Below are 23,923 nucleotides of genomic sequence, written 5' to 3'. Positions count from 1 at the left end.
TTGCCTCATCTTTACTGCCTATTTTCTGAATTTACAATTTTCAATGTATACAGGATGTCTGAGCAGGTTCTCTTATCTAGCAAGGTTATTTTAAAGAATCCTTGAATGATTAAATGCCTCACTGGATCCTGTGTAAGAACACTGTTATGTACTGGTAACAGGTGGTCACTCAACAGATCTCTGAGACCTCCAGCTCTGATTCATTAGTTAAAATTGTACAAAGTTCTCTGGACCTCCTCAGACATACAAATATTCTTGGATCTTAGCTTAGCAAAGACAGCATTGGGGCCTGTCAAAGACCATTCCCTACAGGCTCTAGGAACTAACTAAATCCTGGCATTTCTCTAGGGACTATGAGTCCAGGGCTGGGTTCCTATCTTCTGACCCTTGGATGAAGTTTGCTGCTTTGATAACCTTGTGGGTTAACACAACTTCCCCATCTATTCTGTGGAACTAGGCTTTTTTCCTCTATAAAAAGGGAAAGAAGAGCAGAGAGAGATAAGGAGAGTGGGTAGAACGTTTCTTCCCTTTGTCAAACTGAGACTCTGCTACCAAAGGTAAGAAACTTGCACTGTATTTTTGTCTTCTGATGCTTTTCAGCTATCTCTGCTGATGTAAAGTCAGGCCGCACTTCACCTGACCTCAGCACGGATCTCCCTAATCTTAGCTACCATTGGTGCCAACTAACAGTAGTCCATGTAATCAGCAGAAGCAGAGATCCTGGAAATATTTCCTGCAGGGGAAACCAATCCTGCTAATTTTTCAAATCAGATTTCTGTCCCTTTTGCTTTGCAATGATCATAACGTCTCCTTTTTTTTCTCATCTCATTTTTAATGCAGTGTCAGGCCAGTAGCAATCTTGGCTGCAGAAGAAGAGCACTGGGTTCAATAGCACTGAGAGACCAACAAAATTGAGACTCTTTTTTCAGACAAGTCTCTAAGGTACTACTGGACTCCAGTCTTGCTTTTTCAATGCAGATTTTCCAAACAAATATACTGGAACAGTGCAATTCAAGGCAGAGTTACTCCAATGCATGCCCACTGATTTTGAAGGTTGTAGAGTACGTTTGCATAAGATTGCAATGTCAGCAGTGTAGCAGCAGTGTTTGTGATTTTATTATTTTTTATTATTTTTTATTTTATTTTCATATTGATACCTTGTTCTCTGCATAAGAGCTCAGAGCAGGGAACAACCACAACATGAACCATAATTAAAAAAAACAGTAAAACATTACCATTATAAGACAGTTATGCTTAGTGGTGGGATCCAAAAATTTTAGTGACAGGTTCCCATGGTGGTGGGATTCATTGGCGTAGCGCCAATGGGGCTGGGCAGGGCATGACAGGGGCGTGGCAGGCATTCTGGTGGCGGGGCATTCCTGGGCGGGGCTGTGGCAAGGACGTAGCCGCTGCGCCAGTCCTTGGGCGGGAAACGAATGCACGCAGGCGTAAGCTGCCACGCACGCTGGTGCATCAAGTTCTGCACGCTACTGCCGAGAGGAGGGGCATAACTAAGGCAAAAATCACGTGGCAAAATCACCAATTAGTAACCCCCTCTCGGCACACACAAATAATTAGTAACCTATTCTTGGGAACCTGTGAGAACCTGCTGGATCCCACCTCTGGTTATGCTGTTGTCTGCATTAATTGTATGTTTTGTGATTTTATGATTGGTGCATATTTGTCCAGAAAAAGCAGCACACCAATTTGTTTTGTTTTGGTTTTGGGGTTTTTTTTTGGGGGGGGGGGGAGAATCATATAAAGTTAACTGTAGAAACTGTTCTAGACAAGCTTTGCTTTTTTTATTAATTAAACACAGAAAACTTCCTCCAACTGATTTATTAAGGTCAGCATTGCCAACTGTGACTGGCAGCAGCTCTCCAGGGACTTAGGCCAAGAGTGTTCATAGCACTGCCTCCTGGATCCTTTTTAACATGAGATGCCAGGATTCCAACCTTGAACTTACTCAGTGGTGGGATTCAGCCAGTCCGCACCACTTCAGCAGAACCGGTAGTTAAAATGGTGCTTGTAAACAACTAGTTGTTAAATTATTTGAATCCCACCACTGGACTTACTGCTTGTAAAGCAGCTGCCTTACACAATCACAGGTGTCTTGCTTGCATCTGGCCAAACTAACCTTTGCAAGGATACAAAATCCTGGAATGTCAATTTGCAAAGTCCCACCCCCTAGAAACCATTGACTGTTTCTTCCCTTATACAAAGAGAGCAAAGCTCGCTTGAGAATTATCAGGGGGTGGCTGGTCTCTTTTCACAGCAGGGGGAAGTCTGGCCTTTAGGCTCTGGACAATACAGGGATGGAGCTGCTTAATCTAATTTGAAGCCTCCCAAAATGCTGCTTTGAGAGGTTTTTATCAGACCTAACATGACCTTGATGAGTCTGTTCACTTGGTCCATGACATGCATTTCCCTATTTCATTTCAAAGGATCACGGCCACCTTTTAAAAATAATGGATTTATTTATGTTATTTGAAGTCTGCTTTACTCACTGGATACTCAAGGCAGATTACACAGTGGAAGTCAATGTAATCAACAGGCTGAGGTATTCACTAAGCAAAGCAACAGGGGGTTGACTGCAGAGATCTGAAACAGAGCATAAGCATTTAAACGTGACCGAATGCAGAAGTTACATCATATGACTATAATTACTGCAAAAAAGTTTTTATTTATTTTGATAGATATTCTAAGTCATGTTGTCAGAGTCCTACTATCAGTTGAATAGTTGTAGTATACACCACAATCCCTAACTCTCTACTAAAGCATCATTCTGAACCATTTCATTACCATACTGCCCGATTAACTGTGTCAAAAAGCCCTCCTGAATAACTGTTTTCCGTAGTGTGTAGAAAACGAGGAGAGTGATAAACTTCCTAGTCTCCTCATTTAATAAAGTCGGGGACACAATAGAGAATGCACAAATACTGGCAGATATTGATTTTGCACATTTATAGGGTGTACCCTACAGACGGTGGATCCAAATTTCCTGTCACTGCCCCCAAGGTGAAAAGACCTGTCCCAAGTCAAAGGCAGAAATATCCTTAACAGACAGTACATTAGGAGAATCCCAGGGGCTTGTACAAATGTTAAGATGTCTTGAAACAGAATCTCCTTGTAGCATCCCACCTACCCTCCCTTTCTGCTGTGCCTTTAAATCACTGACGCATTCACACTCCAGTGCTATTTTATGCCCTTGTTCAAAAATTTACATAGGAATGTGCCAAAGATCAGTCAAAACGCATATTTTGGGGGACATAGATCTAAAATTAAAAATAAATAATTAGGTGCACCCTAGGTGGTTCATTTTATTCAAAATAACCACACAGAGAATTACATCAAATTTTGCAGTTTGCACAAATATGAAATAAATTTATACAAGAAAACAGACACTAGAAAGCATGGATTTTCAGGTTAAATACAGTTCAGCCTTTAGGATTAAATGGGAATATGGAGTTTCACAGGTTTTTTTATAATTCATTATGGAGAAATTATATATAAATTATGTCAGGATCCAGAAAATAAAACTAGAAAAGTGCAATTGAATTTTTTTCCATACATGCCTGGTGTCCTTTTACCACTGTGCTATAGGAGTGTCTTAACGTACTGCATCTGTGTATGGTTCTCCAGTTGCACAGTGGCAGATAGGAAGGCACTCCAAAGGGTGATCACTACTGCACAGAGGATTATCGGCTGCCCTCTCCCCTCCTTGGAAGAATCTCCTACAAATTCCTGGGAAGCCTCAAAAGTTTCTCCAAAATATTCTGAGAGACTCATTGTCTCATCCAGTGCACACTCTCTTTTTTGAACTGTTACCATCCCGGCATGACGCATACAGGTCCCTATCAAAAACTAGGGACAAAGAGGCTTTAGAGACAGCTTCTACTCTGGTAGAGCTGTGGCTATGCTAAACTCTTAAGCATGCTTCTCGTGGTTGATGTTGATGTGTTTGGGGCTGTGTAGGGATGGGTGGAGGAAGGGAAAAGTGAGGATGGGGTATGAGTCTGAAATTGTGTGCATCGAGGAATGCTGCTGTAAATTTCGTTGTGCGTGCACAATGACAATAAAAATGCTTATGCTTATGCTTATGCTTACTATCTATATAGCAACACCCAGGTGACCTTTTAGTGCCTAATTGCTGCAGTACAGCTAACCTTAAGGAAGGACAATATATGCACAATTCGACTTTCATGATGCGAGTATTTACAATGTTTGGTTTTTAATAGAAGTTTTTACAATATTTGTTTATATGTTAATGCACCTTTTTATATCAATATTTTAAAATGCAATATTTATTACACATCTGTATTCATAATATTTTATTGGACTTGTACACAACTATTTATATATTTATAAGATAAGCTACTACTTATTTGATGTGTATTTTACATTTTATCTGTAATGGCATGTGATATCTCACAGTTCCTAAAGACTGAGGCAGCAGCAGAATAACCACTTCCTGGGAAACGGGATTGAATATACTGGTTGTCTCGTTCTGACTACCTAATATTATATAGAAAGTTACTGAAGAAGCTAGTTTGATTATTTGCACCCCTTGGGGGTCTAGATCACTTCATTGTACTTTCTTTTTTGTCCGTTCAACCAATAAAGATTATGATTTTGACTGAGCAAGCCAGATCAATTGTACACACCCTCTGTGGTATTAGCTTACCTCTCCAGTTGTTGTAAAGGCTTTTGTTCTATGCTTATAAGACTGTTTGTCAATTTATACTGATTTCCTGCATGCTCACAACCTATGAATTTCCTTTCAATATAACTGCACTGCATTCATTTCCAGTGAGTTTAGAATGATGTTGTTGTTGTGTCATTAAATCAACTTGATGCATTTGTACTCCAGTGCCTCTGATGATGTGAGCTCTGGATCACCTACGCTGGAATACATTTTGGGATCTTCAAAGGGCCATTGGCTTCCAGGTTCATCCTGCTTCTCACCTTGGCTTCCTCAACTTCATGTTTTGTGGCCATGGCAATGATGACGTTCCAGCTCCTCTTGAGTGGTTTGGTGCTGCTGAGTGGTGAGTGAATGGCTCTTCAGCTCCTCTTTCACTATCCAGACAGAGATCTAGTGAGCGTGTGTTTTCATACTGACCCTATTTCCCACACTGCCCTAAAAGTAAACCCCCATGTTCACTTAACATGAGCTACATCCTTTAAAATATTATGTAGCTTTGAACAAATATCGTTGCATTATATTATTTCTGCCTTGAAAGAAATAAACCAGTTATTTGTATTGTAGATGAATTTGTAAGGAAGTTAATGCATATAATTCACTGCAAGGACCAAAGAAAGATATTTCTTTGTGACACAATGAGGAAATAGAATTTTGAAAGAAATGAACGAGCTTTACTTTTTTTCCATTTGATGTCGTTGAAATTGGATACATGCAGCAACGCTCCTCCTCTGCAATCATTCTACTTGGAGTTGAATATAAAGCCTTCCTTTAATCTTGGCTAGCATTTCACAAACATTGAGTAATAGTTCTTTAGCTTCTTTGCAAAGGGTGGGGAGGGATAGCGACTGCAATCCTGAGGACGCTCTCCTCTAAGTATGCACATGCATAACGTGCTGTTAAGTCTCAAGTCATGCACGGTGACCACAGGAAGGGGCTTTCAAGGCAACGAAGTTCAGATGATTTGCCATTGCTTTCCTCTGTAGAACCATCCTTGGTTGTCTCCCACTGAAGTACCAACCCTCCTTATGTTTAGGGTCTGAGATCTGATGAGATCAGACTATACCACTCCTTCTTCCCTCCATCATGGAAGTAAAAATAACATGGGACTTTCTTCTGAGTTGGCATGTAAAACATTTGCTCCATGATTCTAACATTTCATTTCCCCTTGCTGTCCCTGAGAAGCCCAGACACCCGAGAAAAGCCCAGTTTCATAAGATGACAAACTTGTTCAAAAGGAAAATATTGCCTGGAGCACACACTTCCATTCTATACAAGCTCCTTCCTGTTAGGATGACCCTCCCCGCCCATGCCCAGGGGGATGGACAGTAGTTCTATCTCTTGTTGAAGGCTTTCACGGCTGGAATCACTTGGGTGCTGTGTGGTTTCCGGGCTGTATGGCCGTGTTCTAGCAGCATTCTCTCCTGACGTTTCAGATCCTCTGAAGATGCCAGCCACAGATGCAGGCGAAACGTCAGGAGAGAATGCTGCTAGAACACGGCCATACAGCCCGGAAACCACATAGCACCCAAGTTCTATCTCTGTCTTTAACTTCGTATTTGGTTAAGATTCTTTAGCCAGTCAATATTCTACCAATCTTCTCTCTCTTTATTGTCGTCTCCTCAGGTCATTGCACAGCGCAATTCTACGGCCGGGAATTCATCACTGCTCTCATGCAAAGTTATGATTCACAATATTCCACTAGGTCAAGCGTCCAGCTGTTCATCACAGGTTTCCATGATTCCACCACAGTCCAAGTGAAAATGAACACATCTCCAAACCAGAAAAGTTACTCACTCACAAAGGGGGAAATGTTGCCTGTGGAGATCCCAGAATCTGCAGAAGTGATAGGCACCAACACATCCGATCGCTCCATTCTGATTCAAGCAGAAAATGACATTTCCGTTGTCTTAGTATACAGGAAGTTACATTCTGTGGGAGCCATGACGGTGTACCCAGCCCAGGAGCTTGGCACAGAATATTATGTGGTCACCCCATCTGGGAGGCAATCAACAAGTTACCTCAGAGAATTTGCAATCATAGGCTGGAAAGTTCCTACAAGAGTTGATATTCATTTAAAAGCAGATGTTACCTTCAACGGACAGTCACATCATGCGGGGAACGTACTCCGTGTTTCCCTCCAGGCTCAACAGATAATCCAGCTTCAAAGCTTAGGCGATTTGTCTGGGACTAGGATACAGTCGGAGAATCCTGTGGCAGTCTTAAGTGGGCACGTCTGCGTTGAAAAGAATGCCTACTGTGATCATGTTGTTGAACAGCTTCTGCCTGTCTCTGGTTGGGGCACTGCATTCATTGTCCCCCCTGTCTTCTTCCAAACCAATGCAGACATTGCATATGTGGCAGCCAGCCAAAATACTCGTATCGAATATCAACAGGGGACTGAAAAAATAATTCAGGACATGGTGGCTGGGGAAGTCGTGCAGCTTGATATCAGTTTCCCTCAGGCACGCTACATCTCTGCTGATGCTGGAATCCAGGTCCTTTTCTTCTTCACTGGGTTGAAGTCGGGAAAAAAGATCGTCGATCCATTTCTCATCAACATCCCTGCCCTGACCAACTATGGCAAATCTTACCACATCGATGGGATAAGAGAGTTCAAGAACTACGCTGTTCTCATAGCGAAAAGGTCAAAAAGAGGAAGCATTACTAGAGATAAGCAGTCTATCAGTGGCATTCAATGGAAAGAAGTTCCTGGCACACTCTATTCATGGGGTACATACAACATGGAAGCAGGAGCCCAGTCGCTAATCCTGGAGCATCCGGAAACTCCCTTTGGCGTCTTGGTTTTTGGTAGCAAACAGTTCGATGGCTATGGTTTCGCACCACCAGCTCTTCCCTCATTAGGTAATGAATTGGTACAGACAGACTGTTATCTTTGTTCCCAGCACTTGCACATAATGTTACTATCATCTAAGAGGAATTATGGCCTTGTTGGGGGACAAAAAGGTACTAGATGAATGGTTTTACTTCTCCACTGTGCCTCTTCATTTGTGAGGCTGTGGATGAGTTTCACATTTAAAAAGCTATCCTTCCTTTGCAGGAAGGTGAAATGGAAACCAACGACTGTCTGACAATGTAATTCTGTGTAGTTACTCCAGCTGATTCCCACTGACTTGGGCTAGAGTAACGCATAGCATACTCTTAAGTGTTAAATATAGTTAAGCTGTAGGAAGCTAGATGTTATGGCCAAGTAATTGACAAGAAACTCTTAAGGAAGTCTACATTTTAGAATCCTGATTTAGAATTTGAACTCAAAATATTTGGAATTTACTATTTGATGCTTTAGTTTTAAGTTCTTTTTTAATTAGCAGTAACTGTATCCCGTCTTTCTTCCACTGTGGAATTGAAGGTGGCTTCTACCATGGGCAGGCACTGACTAGATCCATAACTGCTTAGCTTTAGCAAGGTTGCTGTATCATTTACATCCCATCCCTCTGAAAAGAAACCTACCGGCACAAGAAATCAAACCTACCAAAACACAGGAATTTTTTTGTTTCACAATCCAGATTTTGACTCTGGAACTAAAGCACTTGGATTTTATTTGGCTTTAGGCCGCTTCCGCACGGAGGCGGAAGCGGCCGGGTCGGCGTAGTCGACGCCGACCCGACGCCGCTGGGACCGTCCACATGGTCCGGTGGACTTACCTGGTCTCCGGCCCTCCGGCGCGTCGCCGGGGCCTGGGGACACGCCTCCCCTGCCCTGCGCGCCTGCTTCAGCGTCGCAGAGCAGGGGGGCGTGTGTCCAGGCCCCGGCGATGCGCCAGAGGGCCGGAGACCAGGTAAGTGAAGGGAGGGAGTGGCGGGAGGGAGTGCCTGGAAGCCGCTGCCGTTCGCACGACAGTAGCTCCCAGCCGGCGTTTCCAGGAAAGTGCGCTTCCAAGCGCACTCTGGAAACGCCGGCTTGGCGCCAGTCGGGTGGCGCAAGAGCGGCGCGGCTGTGCAGCAGCTGCGCCCCCTGTGCGAATGGCTCCCTGGGGACGGCGTTTTTGCCGTCCCCAGGGTGCCATACAACGCCCGTGCGGAAAGGGCCTTAGAGTGTAAATGGTAGATTTTGATGCAATGTTAAGCTTTGGGATGGATTTCAGTTTTTCTCTACAGACCATTGATTGGGGGAAAAAAATATTTTCCAGTAACACAAGCAAGAGTTTTTGGGGGCTTTTTATGTTTTATACACCCACCCACCCCTATGGCTATCCCAACTTTCTGCTGTTATAAAATTCAAAATGGTTTACATCCCATCTACTTATTCAGCAAACCCATAGATAAACAGCACAGCAAGGAAAGGAGACCTTAACAATGCAGTCCTAAACACAGTAAACCCTTCTAATACTGTTAGCTTGGATCTTATCTGTGATTTCAGCAGACGGTCAGCTTTCCATTTTCAGAAGGGTGACTTTTCTTACTTTTCCTCTTCCACTGCAACCAGAAATGCCCCTGTGGTGCTCCGGGGGGGGGGGGGGGAATCATGAGAAGTAGGAAGGTGGAATTAAGTGGAATCCCTCCCCCCCACACATACACCATTGTCCACATCAAACATTTAGACAAGATGTAACCTTTTGGCATGGATGGACTTAGAATGGCATAGACACTGATTTGGATTTCACCCTATGTGCTTTTGAATAATAAATTGCAAATTACTGTTTCAGATAAGAATTTAACTTGGGTATGAAGGTATCTTGAAAGGCTTAAATATTTGAGAATTAACCTGGGTTGTTTTGCTTATTGTTTCATTCAGGGCCCAAATCAACCCTCGGACCCTGCCCCGAGAACAGCCACTATGAGAAGTGTGGAAATGGTTGTCCGGCTACCTGCTCTAATCGGGCTGCTCCCCTCACATGTGAGGACACCTGTGTGGAAATCTGCCAGTGCAATGAGGGCTATGTCCGAGAAGCTGACCAGTGCGTCCCAATGGAAACCTGCAGCTGCACCCACAATGGCATCACCTACAGGGCAGAGGAGGTGTTCTGGGCAGATGAGGACTGTCATTCTCGCTGCAAGTGTGACCCAAGGCTCGGCAAGGCCGTGTGCCTTAAGTCTTCCTGCAAGGGCAACCAGAAGTGCACCTTGGTCAAAGGGGTCCGGGACTGTCGAGCCCTCACCCACTTTACCTGCATAGGAAGTGGGGATCCACACTATACCTCCTTTGATGGAAGGAAATTTGATTTCATGGGAACCTGCATTTATCAGATGGCAGGCGTCTGCTCCAAAGACCCTGCCCTCACTCCATTTTTGGTCACGGTGCAGAACAACAACAGAGGCAGCAAGGTGGTATCCTTCACCAAAGTGGTGACTCTGGAGGTCTACAATATGACCATCAGCCTGAGCCAAGAATATCCACAAAAGATTCAGGTACAAATGTTGGGCTACGACAAAATTTGGGAATTTAAAAAAATTACATTTGTGTGCATGTAAGTAAGTTCACATTTGCCAATGACTGTAGTTCCCAAACAAAAGAAGAGGCCTGCCTAACACATTTTCTAAAGTATTTACAAAGATCAGGGAACAACTGATAGTTTTACTTAGAAAAGTAGCACCATCTTTCTTAGGTTAAAAAAACACATGTTCTTTCTCCTACACCGAGATCAATTTTTGAGGAAAAAACACTGGTAGCTATTTTGATGGTAATCCTTTCTTCTACACACTTCATTTTAGACTACTAATAGATCTTCTAACAAGCTTAGTTAAGCATCTGTTAACTATGAGACTGTTATATTCACAAACATTTCCTGTAGAAATAAATATTCCATACTTGCACTCACATGGTGCCAGAATTGCTGGCTACTTGTATAGAAAAATACATTCTTTGAATTAGGATTTCTATCTCTCTTTCAACTGCAACAAGAATGTGAACAGAATCCAACTTAAAAAATGTAAGTTTTCTTTTTTTTTTTTTTTTGCAATTTACTTCTTGGGAGGACTGATTTTTATGGTACTCAATATCACGCTTCCATGACTGGGCAAACCGTGCTATTTTAACCAATACACCCAACAATTAAGACATCAGAACCTATAGTTTTTGCTTTTGAGAGACAATAGCATGTCATCAGTCTGCTCAGCTCTGAAAGAAAAGGGAGTGTTGTGAGTTGCAGTTTCTACACAGGTTCTAAAAACATTAATAGCTTTCTGGGTCAGAATGACAACTTGGAACCTTGTGTGTGTTTTGCCACCAAGACTTTGCTGACTTATCACAACTCCATAGGGCTTTCAAGGCAAGTGATGTTCAGAGGTGGTGTGTCATTGTCTGTCTCTGTGCAATAACCATAGACTTTTTCGACAGTCTCTCATCAGTACCAATCCTGATTACATTTTGAGATCTGAGGAAATCAGGCTAGTCTCAGTCATCCAGGCATTATTTTTATATTATTTATATATATAGTTATAGTTATAGTTAGTTATAGTTATTAGTTATAGTTATAGTTATAGTTATAAAACCTACTAAACAAAAAACTTGGATGATTTCTTCTGGTTGTCTCCTAGGTTAACGGAGTCTTCGTGGACTTGCCCTTCTCCTATGAAAATAAGTTGAAGGTCTACGCTAGTGGAGTCCATGGCTTCATCAAAACTGACTTTGACCTGAGAGTCAGCTTCGACTGGTACAGCTATGCCAGAGTCATCATACCTAGCACTTATGCCAATGCTATCTGTGGACTCTGTGGCAACGCCAATCAGGATCCCCAAGATGACTTCACCATGAAGGATGGAACTCAGACAGTCGATGAAATCCAATTTGCAGATAGCTGGAAAGTGAAGGATGTCCCAGGGTGCTCAGCAGGATGCCACGATAACTGCCAAGTGTGCAAGGAGACAGAGAAACAAACCTATAAGAGTAACGAGTATTGTGGGATCCTCATTCAAAACGATGGTCCATTCAGGCAGTGCCATGAAGCCGTTGACCCAGTGTCCTCCTTTGATGACTGCGTCTTTGACACCTGTCTGTACAAGGGTCACCATGACACTCTCTGTAGCGCTATCAGTGCCTACGCAACAGCCTGCCAAGCTCAAGGCACCCAGGTTGGGCAATGGAGATCGGCTTCCTTCTGTAGTAAGTGTTACCTTTTCATAACAAACTGTGTTGGAAAAGAGCCCAATCAAATCTATTATTTTAAAAAGGTAAAATGTATGTGACAAGTATTCCCGTTTATTGATTATAAACTGTTTAGCTTGGCCTCCTGTTAACAATAAAGTCTTGTGGTCAGCTTACAACGAAGTTAAAAACGTTGGGTGCGATACAGACTAAAAATTCTGCCAATGGAAGAGGAGGTGTGATTTTCACCATTTTCCTTTCCTTTTGCAGATGCCCATTTGCCTCTCCTGCAATTCCTGCAGGTCTCTTGTTCGCCAAAAGAAGTGACAGGAAGTATTGAGGCTAAATATAAACTATCCTACTTGAAATAGTTTTTCAAGTCTCTTCCAGTTCCTGATTCTCTCTCTTCTAGAGAAAGAGAAACTAGACCTCAGGAGCAGCCTACTGGGGAGGATCTGCCAAGACAGTAGAAATTTGTAGAAATTGGTGCAATCTTACAGTCAGTATTGGTATATTAAAATAATGAATGGCTGATCACATGTATCAACCTGGAAAGACTGTGTTATGTAACAAGTACTCTGATGTTCCCAAGATCAGCAGAATTCTCCTTCTTCTCTCCTTCCAGGTCTTCCCTGTCCACGTAATTCCCATTATGAACAATGTGGAAACGGCTGCCCAGAAACTTGCAACAGCCTTTTTAATCAAGCAACCTGTGAGTCTCGTTGCACGGAAGGATGTTTTTGTGACTCTGGATTCGTCCTCAGTGGGGATCAGTGTGTCCCCCTTGCAGAGTGTGGCTGTGTGCACCGTGGCACATACTACAAGAGGGGAGAGGATTTCTACCCTGACTTGTACTGCCAAGAAAAGTGTCACTGCACAAACCTTGGAACTGTTGAGTGTGAACGGTTCTCTTGTGCATCACACGAAGAATGCAGGGTGGAAAATGGCATCCAAGGCTGCCACCCAATGGGATACGGGACATGTGTAGCATCTGGTGACCCTCATTATATTTCCTTTGATGGACGAAGTTTTGATTTCCACGGCTCTTGCACTTACACTTTAACCAAAGTGTGTAGTGAGGATCCTCAGCTTCAGAGCTTCTCGGTATTGGTGGAGAATGAGAAGTCCAATGACAGCCCAGAAGTTCTCATAAGGATGGTCATGGTTTCCATTCATGGGTACACTGTTGTCCTTCAAAGAGGAATACAGTGGAAAGTGATGGTATGTTCCTTGTTTGTGTTCATCTGCTACATATCTGTAGATCTTCTATGAAAAAAAATGTACCATGTGTTCAAAGCATTCTCTATGAGATCGGAACTAACCCCTATTGATATTTATTGGTGTTGATGCAGGTGGATGGTGAGTTGCACACACTGCCAATGAATAAGGATGGTGGGAAACTCTGGATTACTCAGGAAGGGAGTAATATCGTCATCCAGTCCTCTTTCGGCTTCACAGTCCTTTATGACACTCTCTCTTACGTGCGCGTGTCTGTCCCCAGCACCTACCAAGGACAGATGTGTGGTCTGGCTGGTAACTTCAATGGAGACCAGAGTGACGATTTCATGCTCCCTGATGGAAGAATTGCTGAAAGTATGGTTGAGTTTGGGGTCTCTTGGAAGGTCCCTCTAGATGGTGTCAGATGCTCTGATGACTGTGGAGAGAAATGTCCTACCTGTGATGCTGTCAAGACAGCACCGTACAAGTCCGGAGGCTCCTGTGGTATCATTCTGTCCAAGTCAGGCCCCTTCAGAGACTGTCATCCAGTGGAGAGCCCCACTCGGTACTTTCAGCACTGCCTACATGACTTGTGCGTGGCCAATGGAAATCGAGAATCTCTATGTCGAAGCATCCGTGCCTACGTCACTGCATGCCAAGCAGCTGGCGCCAAAGTTGATAGCTGGAGAACAGACACCTTCTGTCGTAAGTTTGCAAAAAGGCATTCCCTTTCCCAATTTTATCAAGGGAGACTACCCAAGTTTTTAAAAAAGCAATTTGAAATAACCATTCATGGTATGCCAGGTTACAATAATGTGGTAACAGCTGATGCAACGGTTTGCTTTCCATGAAATTTGTAACGTTACTGCAGCCTTCCCAGGGTCTAGACGGGTGATGGCAAACCTTTTGGGCTTGGCATGTCAAAAATTTGGAAACTCCTCTACTTGACTCTGCTGAGATGTACATTGAGAGCTTGACTTTCCCTCATCTTTATTAGAAGAAGAAGAGGAGTTTGGATTTATATCCCCCTTTCTCTCCTGTAGGAGACTCAAAGGGGCTTACAATCTCCTTGCCCTTCCCCCCTCACAACAAACACCCTGTGAGGTAGGTGGGGCTGAGAGAGCTCCAAGAAGCTGTCACTAGCCCAAGGTCACCCAGCTGGCATGTGTGGGAGTGCACAGGCTAATCTGAATTCCCCAGATAAGCCTCCACAGCTCAGGCGGCAGAGCGGAGAATCAAACCCGGGCCTCCAGATTAGATACACAAGCTCTTAACCTCCTAAGCCACTGCTTTGTGCTTTCTACCCTTTTTCTTGAACTTATTTATCTTCTCTATCCATTGTTTCTTCAAGCCCATACTGTTACCCCCAGTTTCTTCAGCTTTACTGTTGGCCATGGGTGTGGATTTGGATATTTACTCATCAAAATACTACCTGACCCATTCTTTAATATCAGTATAAAAACTAATCCATGAAAGGAATGTAGCATAAGAACATAAGAACATAAGAACTAGCCTGCTGGATCAGACCAGAGTCCATCTAGTCCAGCATTCTGGTACTCGCAGTGGCCCACCAGGTGCCTTTGGGAGCTCACATGCAGGATGTGAAAGCAATGGCCTTCTGCTGCTGCTGCTGCTCCTGAGCACCTGGTCTGCTAAGGCATTTGCAATCTGAGATCAAAGAGGATCAAGATTGGTAGCCATAGATTGACTTCTCCATAAATCTGTCCAAGCCCCTTTAGGTTAGTGGCCATCACCCCCTCCTGTGGCAGCATATTCCAAACACCAATCACACGTTGCGTGAAGAAGTGTTTCCTTTTATTAGTCCTAATTCTTCCCCCCCGCATTTTCAATGAATGCCCCCTGGTTCTAGTATTGTGAGAAAGAGAGAAAAATTTCTCTCTGTCAACATTTTCTACCCCATGCATAATTTTATAGACTTCAATCATATCCCCCCTCAGACATCTCCTCTCCAAACTAAAGAGTCCCAAACGCTGCAGCCTCTCCTCATAAGGAAGGTGCTCCAATCCTTCAATCATCCTTGTTGCCCTTCTCTGCACAGCCAGTGCTCACTGGTCAGATCTGGGAAGTTAAGTATGATCAGTCCTTGGGAGGGGGACCACCAAGGAAGACTCTGCAGAGGAAAGCAATGGCAAATGTTCCTTACTTGCCTTGAAAGCTCCTTGCTGGGAGTTACCATAATTCCACTGTGATTTTAAAGGAATTCACCCACATAAACACACCAACTAATAAAAATGAAATTATTTCTGAAATTCAGTCATGAACCAATCAGGCTAAATGTGCCTTATTTTTGCCACCTTGCCAATTGGTTTATTTCTCCAGGCAAAGAGAGGGTTGGTGAATGGGAGGGAAAAAAACCCTGTACACGTGCATCTGATTGGAATGTTGTCAGTGTTGTGCATCTGAATGGAAGTCAATTAGGGTATCATTCAAATTTCTCCAGATGTTATCCCTGTTGATTTTTCCCCTCTTTTTACATTATAACAAATTATCTAATTTGTAAGTGCTCCACTGTTCTCTTTTCCTGCAGCCTTTACCTGTCCAGCCAACAGCCATTACGAGACGTGCACTTCAACTTGCGATTCCACCTGTGCCAGCTTGTCTACTGTGGCCCAGTGCACAAAGAAATGCTTTGAAGGCTGCCAGTGTAATGAGGGCTTTGTGTTTGATGGGGACACATGTGTGCCTTTGAATAGATGTGGCTGTGTGTACAACGGACTCTACTTCAAGGTCAGTCTCTGTATTCTGATCCTGTTGTCCATTTTTGGCTTAGAGACCCGGCTGCCACAGCTGGCCGATCAGACATATTACAATTTTGGCACCTGTTCCATTAGCAGTCCAAATTAAGCAAGCAATGGCATTAGCTAATCAAGTGGACAGAGAGCATTTTGGGCAGCTGCAGCCCCCACCTGAATGACCAGAAAGTTCTCAAGGCACAGTGGAAAGGTGAGGAGGTTTGGAATAGAGGCACGGTCCAGGAAAAACCCATTCGTCCCAACACATTGCTAACCTCCTGGTAGGGCCTGGAGATCTCCCAGAATATCTACTGATCTCCAGATGATAGAGATCAGTTCCCCTGAGGAAAAAGGCTGATCTGGAGGGTGGATGACTGTATACCCTTTTATTCTGTTCCCCAAACCCCACCTCCCAAGGAACTTCCCAATCTATGGCCGAATTCCCACTGAAAATTGAATCTAGATACAACCAAGTTTCAAAAGAATCAGCACCTTTTCATCCAGGTTCCAACATCCTCACTGCAGCCTACAGAGTTTTACTAGACTGAAGGCGCTTGTCAGGCAAACCCCTTTGGGAGGAGGGTGGTGCCTGCTGTCACTTGGGTGCAATTCCTTGTTAAGCTTAGGGAGCAACCGGAAATTCTTCAGAGTAACTTTAGGAGACCCTTCTGATGATACCACCCAGGTTTGGTGAAGTTTGGTTCATGTGGGCAAAAGTTATAGACCCTCAAATGTGTAGCCCCCATCTCCTATTAGCTCCCATTGGAGTGTGTTTCCCCCCCAAAAAAGGTGCATATACATGCAGGTGATGGGGGGTGGGGGGTGGGGGGTGGGGGGGTGGAGCACCAGAAACAGGACTGATCTGTGTTCTGTAGTTCGGCAGTGGGGAGATCGTGAGGAAACCTGGATATTTTGGGTGACTATCCCAGAATTAATCGCCAGTGGAACATCGACCTATAACTGAATTTGATTTTTTGTCATTTTTTTAAAAAGCTTGTCTAGTGTTTAGTTTGCCTAGTGTTTAGAAACTTGCCTAGTGTTTAGAAACAATATATATATTGTTTCAATGGATCCTTGTACATTGAAAGCCACAACATAGTTATTTCAAAAACTACTTTATAATTTAAAGAAACAGCAGTCATTGGATCGTCCATACTGCTTCCCTGTCCTTCCAACTATATTATAGGTGGACAGAGAGGGGCTTTGGCAGCCACAGCCCCCATCAGAATGACCAGAAGTTTCTCAAGGCACATGGAAAAGATGAGGGGCTTTGGAATAGAGGCAGGGTCCAGGAAAAAGTCACTCTTCCCAGTAAGATGGTTCACCTCCTGGTAGGGCCTGAAGATCTCCAAGAATACCTACTGATCTCCAGATGATAGAGATCAGTTCCCTTGAAGAAAAAGGCTGATCTGGAGGATGGATGACTGTATTCCCTTCTGTTCTCCTCCCCAAACTCCACCACCCAGAAATTTCCCCACCCATGGAACTCCCTCTCTGGAGAAATTCATGTTCACTCCTTAAATTTCAGTAAACAAGTCAAGACCATTTTCTTTTCACATTGCTTTGGAGGCAACTGAAGTTAGGCTGGCTTTGATTTTTAAAAAATCTTGCTTATTGTTTAGTTTGTCAGTTCACCAACATTTTGCTTTGTCTAATTTTTTTTAAAGTACATCTTGATTCAGTGTAAGCCAGAGCATGGATCCTTGTAGATGTAAAGGCACAACATAATTATTTCAAAAACTACATTATAATTTAAGGAAACAGCAGTCATTGGAAGGTCCATTCTGTTTCCCTGTTTCCCAACAGGCAGGAGAGAGCCTCTTCTCAAGAAACTGTACAGAGAAGTGTACCTGCAGTGCCTCCAGCCAATTCACCTGTGAAGAAACCAGCTGCCCTGCCAAACGGTCCTGTGCACTTAAGGATGGCGTGTGGGGCTGTGTGGCGCGAGAGGGCCAATGCACACTTACCCCAGGAGCCCAGCTCACCTCTTTTGATGGCGCCTCCGCTCAGTACAGCTGCAGTGGAGTCTATGATGTAATCTCTGTTTGTGATGAAGGCTCGTTGTCCTGGTTCAGGGTGTCAGTGCATATTGAAGAGGAAGAGGAGGAGGAGAGTGTAATAGCTGGGAAGGCTGTCTACGTCCACTTCAAAGAGGCATCTATCATCCTGAAAAGGAACAAAGGAACATGGGTAAGAAATCTAAAAGCAGAAATATGCCATGGGTGAGCTCTTGGTTTTCTTGGACAATATGGGCTCCTTTGAAACTGCCCTTATAATCCTTTTAAACAGCTGGTCGCGAACAAATTCTTTTGCGTCATTTCAGAGCTGAAATTAGTGGGCTCAGAAGGATGTAATTATTTTTAGCTGAACTTCTGTAGTAAACCCAGAGTTCCCATTGAAATGTATAGGGGTAGGGTGTCACTTTTGGGTTCACCCCAGGTATGTTATCACACTGTTGATGCAATAGCAACTTTCCCCTTATTTTTCCCCTGCCAAGCAATGGAAGAAGGAGCCTGCCAGAGGAACATCTCCTGGCTCTCTAATCTCCTAGTTCTGACACTACTACAGCATACTACTTCCCAGCACTCCCGACCTGGGCTCCAAAAATCCGAAGTGATGAGAGTCTGTCTTCAGGCAGTACATTCCATAGGTTAGAAGCTACCACATAGAGAACTGAAGACCATGGAGAACATAAGTCCAGTTAACCTACATAAAGAATTAATAATTCTACAACCCCATCAGTGTTAAAGATTAGCATTAAGTGGTCCACATACCGGTATATGCAATTTCAAGTTTATGCATAGCAGACTCCAGTATTTCCCCTATTTTGACAGCCATTTATTCTTCCATGTGATACAATACAATACAATACAATACAATACAATACAATACAATACAATACAATACAATCATGCAGTTCCTGCTGGTTGTTTGTTCAAGTCCACATCCCCTGACATGATCTCCTTATGTTCCAGGTAAACGGGCGCTTAGTGAAACTGCCATACAAGATCTCCAAAGCCATAACTGTGAGCATTATTCGTAGTGACATCTTGATTGATCAGGCCTCCCAAATGCAAGTTCATCTCCACCATGATGGAGGGTTGACAGTCAGAGTCAAGGAGGACCTGGCAGGGAAATTATGTGCCCCGTGCGGAAACTTCAATGGAGACTCTGCTGATGACCTGAAGGCACCCAACGGAGAGGTGAAGAAGAATGTTGCCGAGGTCCTCCGTGCTTGGAAGGCAAAAGACTTCTCTCATTAGTAAGTGACTCAACACACAAAGCCTCTTTTTGTGAAAGCAAAACATTGACTTGCATCTTTGCGTTCATCTGGAAATACTGTGTGGCATCTAATGTTAGCAGAGTTCAGAGCTAACTGTATAATGACGAACACTCATCCCTCCACGAGCTCTGAGATTTCTGCAACCTAGAATAGTCCCAGGTGCCTCAATACTTCCATGGATCTACATGTCTTCAGAGTAGATTGTAGTGAAGGCATCATTATATCCAGAAATATCTGCTTTAGGCCACAGGAGCATAGGACCTATGAAATATCTTCTGTTAGCACAGTCAAGAGGACACTATATAATGAAGAACTTGCATCCCTTCGTGTTCTCTAAAGTTTCTGAAGCCTAGAATGACCCCTGGTGCCTTCAGCACTGCCATGGGGATTGTAGTAAAGCCATCACTTTGAACCTATGAAATAACTGCGGTATTCTTCCTTCCCCTAGGACTATATCCTTTATTTTTAGGGTTGTTATCATTGTATTCGATGAGAGATGGAAAACGTTCCTGACAGACTAAAGTGAAAAGGATCCGCCATCACCCTTTCTTCCTGTAGCTAACCGGTAACCTTCCAATGGAATTCATAACTTTGTCAGACAGCACACTGTTTCAGAAAATTCCAGATCATCACGACAGCATCATCTTACAGGATATAACAACAGAAGACTCTGATCAGCAAATATTTGATAGAAGCAGCTGACAACTCTTTTATCCTTTTGCATTTGTTGTCTCCGTCAGATTTCCAACGAGTTTTGTTTTTGAACAGATATAATGCCCTGCTCCCTTTAAGCACACTGTTTGGATAAGCAGTAGACATGATTTTTATATCTATATTAATAGAGCTGTAACTTGGCAAAAAATGTAATATTTTCCTGCAATTATTGCAAAAAGGGCAGGGTGAAATGCATGAATGAACTTGTTTAATTTGACCTGCGACATCACCTGTTGTCAACAGACTCCACTATCTCGCATCAAAAATTAAGAATGGATTCAACCACATAAACACAGTCCTGCCAGCGCACTACAGAGATCTCATAAAAAGTTGTAACTAGATTTTTGTCTGATCTCTACTTATCCCTGTGACAACGCATGGCCCAAATTTGAAATAATTTTAAAATAAAACACAACCTCCCAGGCAATGGTGGGATTCAGCAGGTTCACACCACTTCGGCAGAACCAGTTGTTAAAATGGTGCTTTTATACAACCAGTTGTTAAATTATTTGAATCCCACCACTGGAACCAGTTGTTAAATTATTTGAATCCCCCCACTGCTCCCAAGTACCTTTTAGTGACCTCTCCTGAAACCCTAGCATTGGGTCATTCCACACATGCAGAATAATGCACTTTCAAAGTGCTTTCAGTGCTCTTTGAAGTTGTGCCGAATATTTATTTATTAGGCACTAAAGGCACCACTGAAGTGGCAAAGAATGACAGACGCCCAGCCGGACAGCACGGTCCAGGGAGACAGACTTACAGCACAAACAAAAATAATAATAACTCTTTGGTAGGGAAGCTCCAGGGTCACATACAGTCCAGGGCTGTGAGCTACAAGCTGATGCAGGAAGCGAATGTTTATCTTACAATGCAAGAGAAGCAGCTTATGCTGGTGTGGAGAAGAGGTTGGATCCCGCAGCAGCTGTGCAGAATAGCAAAATCCACTTTCAAACAGTTGTGAAAGTGGTTTAAAAACGCATTATTTTGCGTGTGCAGAAGGGGCCATAGAACCCTGGTAGACAAACCCTGGTCTACATAGACGCTGCAGCAGTTCTCCAGGGTATCAGGGAGAGGTCTTTTACATTACTTACTACCTGAATCTTTTAACGAGAATGCCGGAGACTGCACCAGTGCAGCCATAGCTATGATATCATTTTTGGTGGGCAACTTCGGCTTTTTGATCATTCTTAAAAGCTTCAACCTGATTTGATTTTTAAACCATTACCCGCTATAATATGATTAAGCAATGCTAAGAATACTGATAATTTTAGCATTTATCTTCACAGTAAACTGTGGGGTTTTGCATGTCTGTATTTTTGCATGTCTGTATTTTGTCTTTGTTTTGCTCAATAAAGAAAACAACTTCTTATCTCAATAAAAGGTAAAGGTTTGTACAGGTTCTCTGGTTTGCTGGTTACGTATCAAAGAACCAAACTCTACCTCTTACTATTTTGGATTATCATAATTAAAGGCTGATAATCACCCTTCAATAGATCAAACCTGGAGAATTCTGCTTTTAAAGTTTTCAGAGGCAAAGTCTTTAGAAATTGTTTAGTTCAGATCTTCCAATCAGATGCACAAAGGAACGTCTCATTATATCTAAACCTTCAACATTCCAAGCAGATACTCTACCACTGAGCCACAACTAAATCTGCATACATTTGAATATTAATAAAGCCTCTTTCCATTATATTGCTCTCCTTTCCTTCATTTTATCCTCATGACATCCTTTTGAGGTTTCTGTGCTACCATCCTAGATGCTTTTGAGCCATGACTCAGACCTCATCCAGGTCAGTAGCTAGATTTCTCTCGTGAAAGTACCATTAGCTTTGTGATGCATTCAATGCTCACAAGGTTTTAGTCTTTATGAACCAAGAAGAGGTCTTGCAGTACCAAAAGGCTGACAAGGGGGTCTTTTTTGCAGTGGGGAGTTGAATAGGAAAGACAAAGGAGTGTTGTGGAGCTTTAAACACTGGGTTTTATCCCATGTGAATGAAGGAGTGGGCTCCCCCCCCTTCCCCTTGGGTTTTTAAAAGCCCCTGTTGAGGGTGGTAGACCAGGCTTCCCCTGGTGCCCCCGGCTCTGTCCATCCAGCCATCTGTTTACACGTGCGTGGCTGCGTTGACCTGGACTCTCCCCCTCACGACTCGACAGGGAAACTTTCCCTGTTTTTCAAGTCCCTGCCTGCAGAGTTAGATCTGCCCCTCCCACTGACGCACATTTTGCGTATACATTAGACAGTGGGAGGGTGCAGTGGCATGGGGTGGGGGCAGTGGTGGGATCCAAAAATTTTAGCAACAGGTTCCCAAGGTGGTGGGATTCAAACTGTGTTGTAGCACCAATGGGGCTGGGCGGGGCATTCTGGGGGCGTGGCTGGGCATTCCAGGGGCGGGGCATTCTTGGGCGGGGCTGTGGCAAGGACGCAGCCGCTGTGCCGGTCCTTGGGCAGGAAACGAATGCACGCAGGCGCAGGCTCACGCCGGTGCACCTCCTGCTAGACTTCTTCAAGTTCTGCACGCTACTGCTGAGAGGAGGGGCATAACTAAGGCAAAAATCACGTGGCAGAATCACCAATTAGTAACCCCCTCTCGGCACACACAATTAATTAGTAACCTACTCTCGGGAACCTGTGAGAACCTCCTGGATCCCACCTCGGGGGGGGGGGGTGTCGACCTGGCCTTTCCAAACTGATGTCTTAAACCATACTCTAACTCAAACACCTGGGCAAAAAAATTGAGAGAATTCAGGTTTTTTGATGAGGACATTTTGTGGGGTAGCAATGTTTTGGTAGTGACAGAGATGATTCTTATGATAAGGCTTTTATCATGTATAGCAAGTATTCCAATGAAAAGTCTGAGGACTTTTCAAGTATTCCAATGAAAAAGGGAAGAAGAAGAAGAAGAGTTTGGATTTATATCCCCCCTTTCTCTCCTGCAGGAGACTCAAAGGGGCTTACAATCTCCTTGCCCTTCCCCCCTCACAACAAACACCCTGTGAGGTAGGTGGGGCTGAGAGAGCTCCGAGAAGCTGTGACTAGTCCAAGGTCACCCAGCTGGCGTGTGTGGGAGTGTACAGGCTAATCTGAATTCCCCAGATCAGCCTCCACAGTTCAGGTGGCAGAGCTGGGAATCAAACCCGGTTCCTCCAGATTAGATACACGAGCTCTTAACCTCCTACGCCACTGCTGCTCCTTTTCAAGTACACAAAAAAAAACACCTTCATGAGGGAATACTACCTGAAGTGAAGTTTTCCCTGAGTCAAAGTACTGCACTTGAGACACCCTGAGGACTTCGTTCATTATTCTAATGGAAAAACAGGTGTCAGTGGCTTTTTACAATTTAGTTAGACACACATATACACCAAATCACTTCTCTTTGAGCGTTTTGTTAATAATAGGTAGAACTTTCCCACCAGTGTATATAAAGTAAAAACAGAATGCAAAGAAAATGTTGACACACCAAGCATGTCAGCAGATTTTCCCTGTTCAAAATAACCTCCTGTCAGCCAGGAAAGCAATGGATCTACACCTATTCTCCTCAGACATTGAGGGGACCACTTCCCTCATTTCCAGGGATTGCCTCAGCGCAATGGAGCACAGGTGGCATCACCCTGAGGTGACTCACACTGAGCCTCTTCTCACAGCCCATATCCTAGCAGCACATTTCCTGCTGATGCCCTTCTCTGCCTCTTCCCCATCTTTGTTTTGCTGCCACCCTCTTTTGCCTCCTCTAAAGTTAGACAGCATAAGATATGCCCCCAACAGGGATGGCAAAATTAGTTAAGTTCCTGGCCTCTCTGAAGAATTGGGGCAACGGAGTTGTGGAGGTGTTGAATTGAGTCTGCTCAGAAACCAAAGCTGGGGCTCTCAGTGGTGCCCACAATACACATTAGGACTTCTCTCCCTATTTGCTGACCTTGGGCTGTTTTAATAAATATTACTATGTCTCTTCCCGCCATTTTGTGTATGAGCTCCACCAGCTGCATCTGCTGAGATCATTTCTCGGGGAATGTTCTTAAATCCCAACCAAATCTCCTACTAAGCTGCTTTTATCTCTGTGGCAGCAAAGATGGCATACAAGTATTTTGAGGAGAGCAAAATCCCCCCTCAAGGCTGAAATGTCTGCATTCGCCACAGACAGGCTGAGGTAAAAATGTCAGTTAGAAGTCTGCAGAAAACGTCACCTCAGTTGTCTCTGGGATTGGTAA

At 43.7% G+C, this 23,923-nt stretch overlaps 1 protein-coding gene across 1 annotated transcript; it reads left to right on the top strand.

The window, feature by feature from the left end:
* Positions 1-509: 509 nt before the first annotated feature.
* On the top strand, positions 510-21,108 carry LOC125434694 (IgGFc-binding protein-like). Its single transcript, XM_048500268.1, has 11 exons — positions 510-557; positions 4,871-5,048; positions 6,329-7,567; positions 9,458-10,071; positions 11,200-11,764; positions 12,372-12,967; positions 13,099-13,669; positions 15,513-15,712; positions 17,524-17,907; positions 18,693-18,979; positions 19,449-21,108. Coding segments are annotated over exons 2-11 (4,509 nt in total). The 5' UTR covers positions 510-557; positions 4,871-4,996; the 3' UTR covers positions 19,450-21,108.
* Positions 21,109-23,923: the final 2,815 nt, after the last annotated feature.

This window comes from Sphaerodactylus townsendi, linkage group LG06 (genome assembly GCF_021028975.2).
Source record: "Sphaerodactylus townsendi isolate TG3544 linkage group LG06, MPM_Stown_v2.3, whole genome shotgun sequence".
Taxonomy (NCBI): Eukaryota; Metazoa; Chordata; class Lepidosauria; order Squamata; family Sphaerodactylidae; genus Sphaerodactylus; species Sphaerodactylus townsendi.
Note: the sequence above shows the minus strand (reverse complement) of the source record. Positions and strands in the feature narration are given on the sequence as shown.

Coding starts and splice junctions, on each gene's coding strand:
- LOC125434694 (XM_048500268.1), top strand. CDS start 4,997: ATGGCAATGATGACGTTCCAGCTCCTCTTGAGTGGTTTGGTGCTGCTG. Junction 13,670..15,512: donor GAGAACAGACACCTTCTGTC/GTAAGTTTGCAA, acceptor CTTTTCCTGCAG/CCTTTACCTGTCCAGCCAAC. Junction 15,713..17,523: donor ACAACGGACTCTACTTCAAG/GTCAGTCTCTGT, acceptor GTTTCCCAACAG/GCAGGAGAGAGCCTCTTCTC.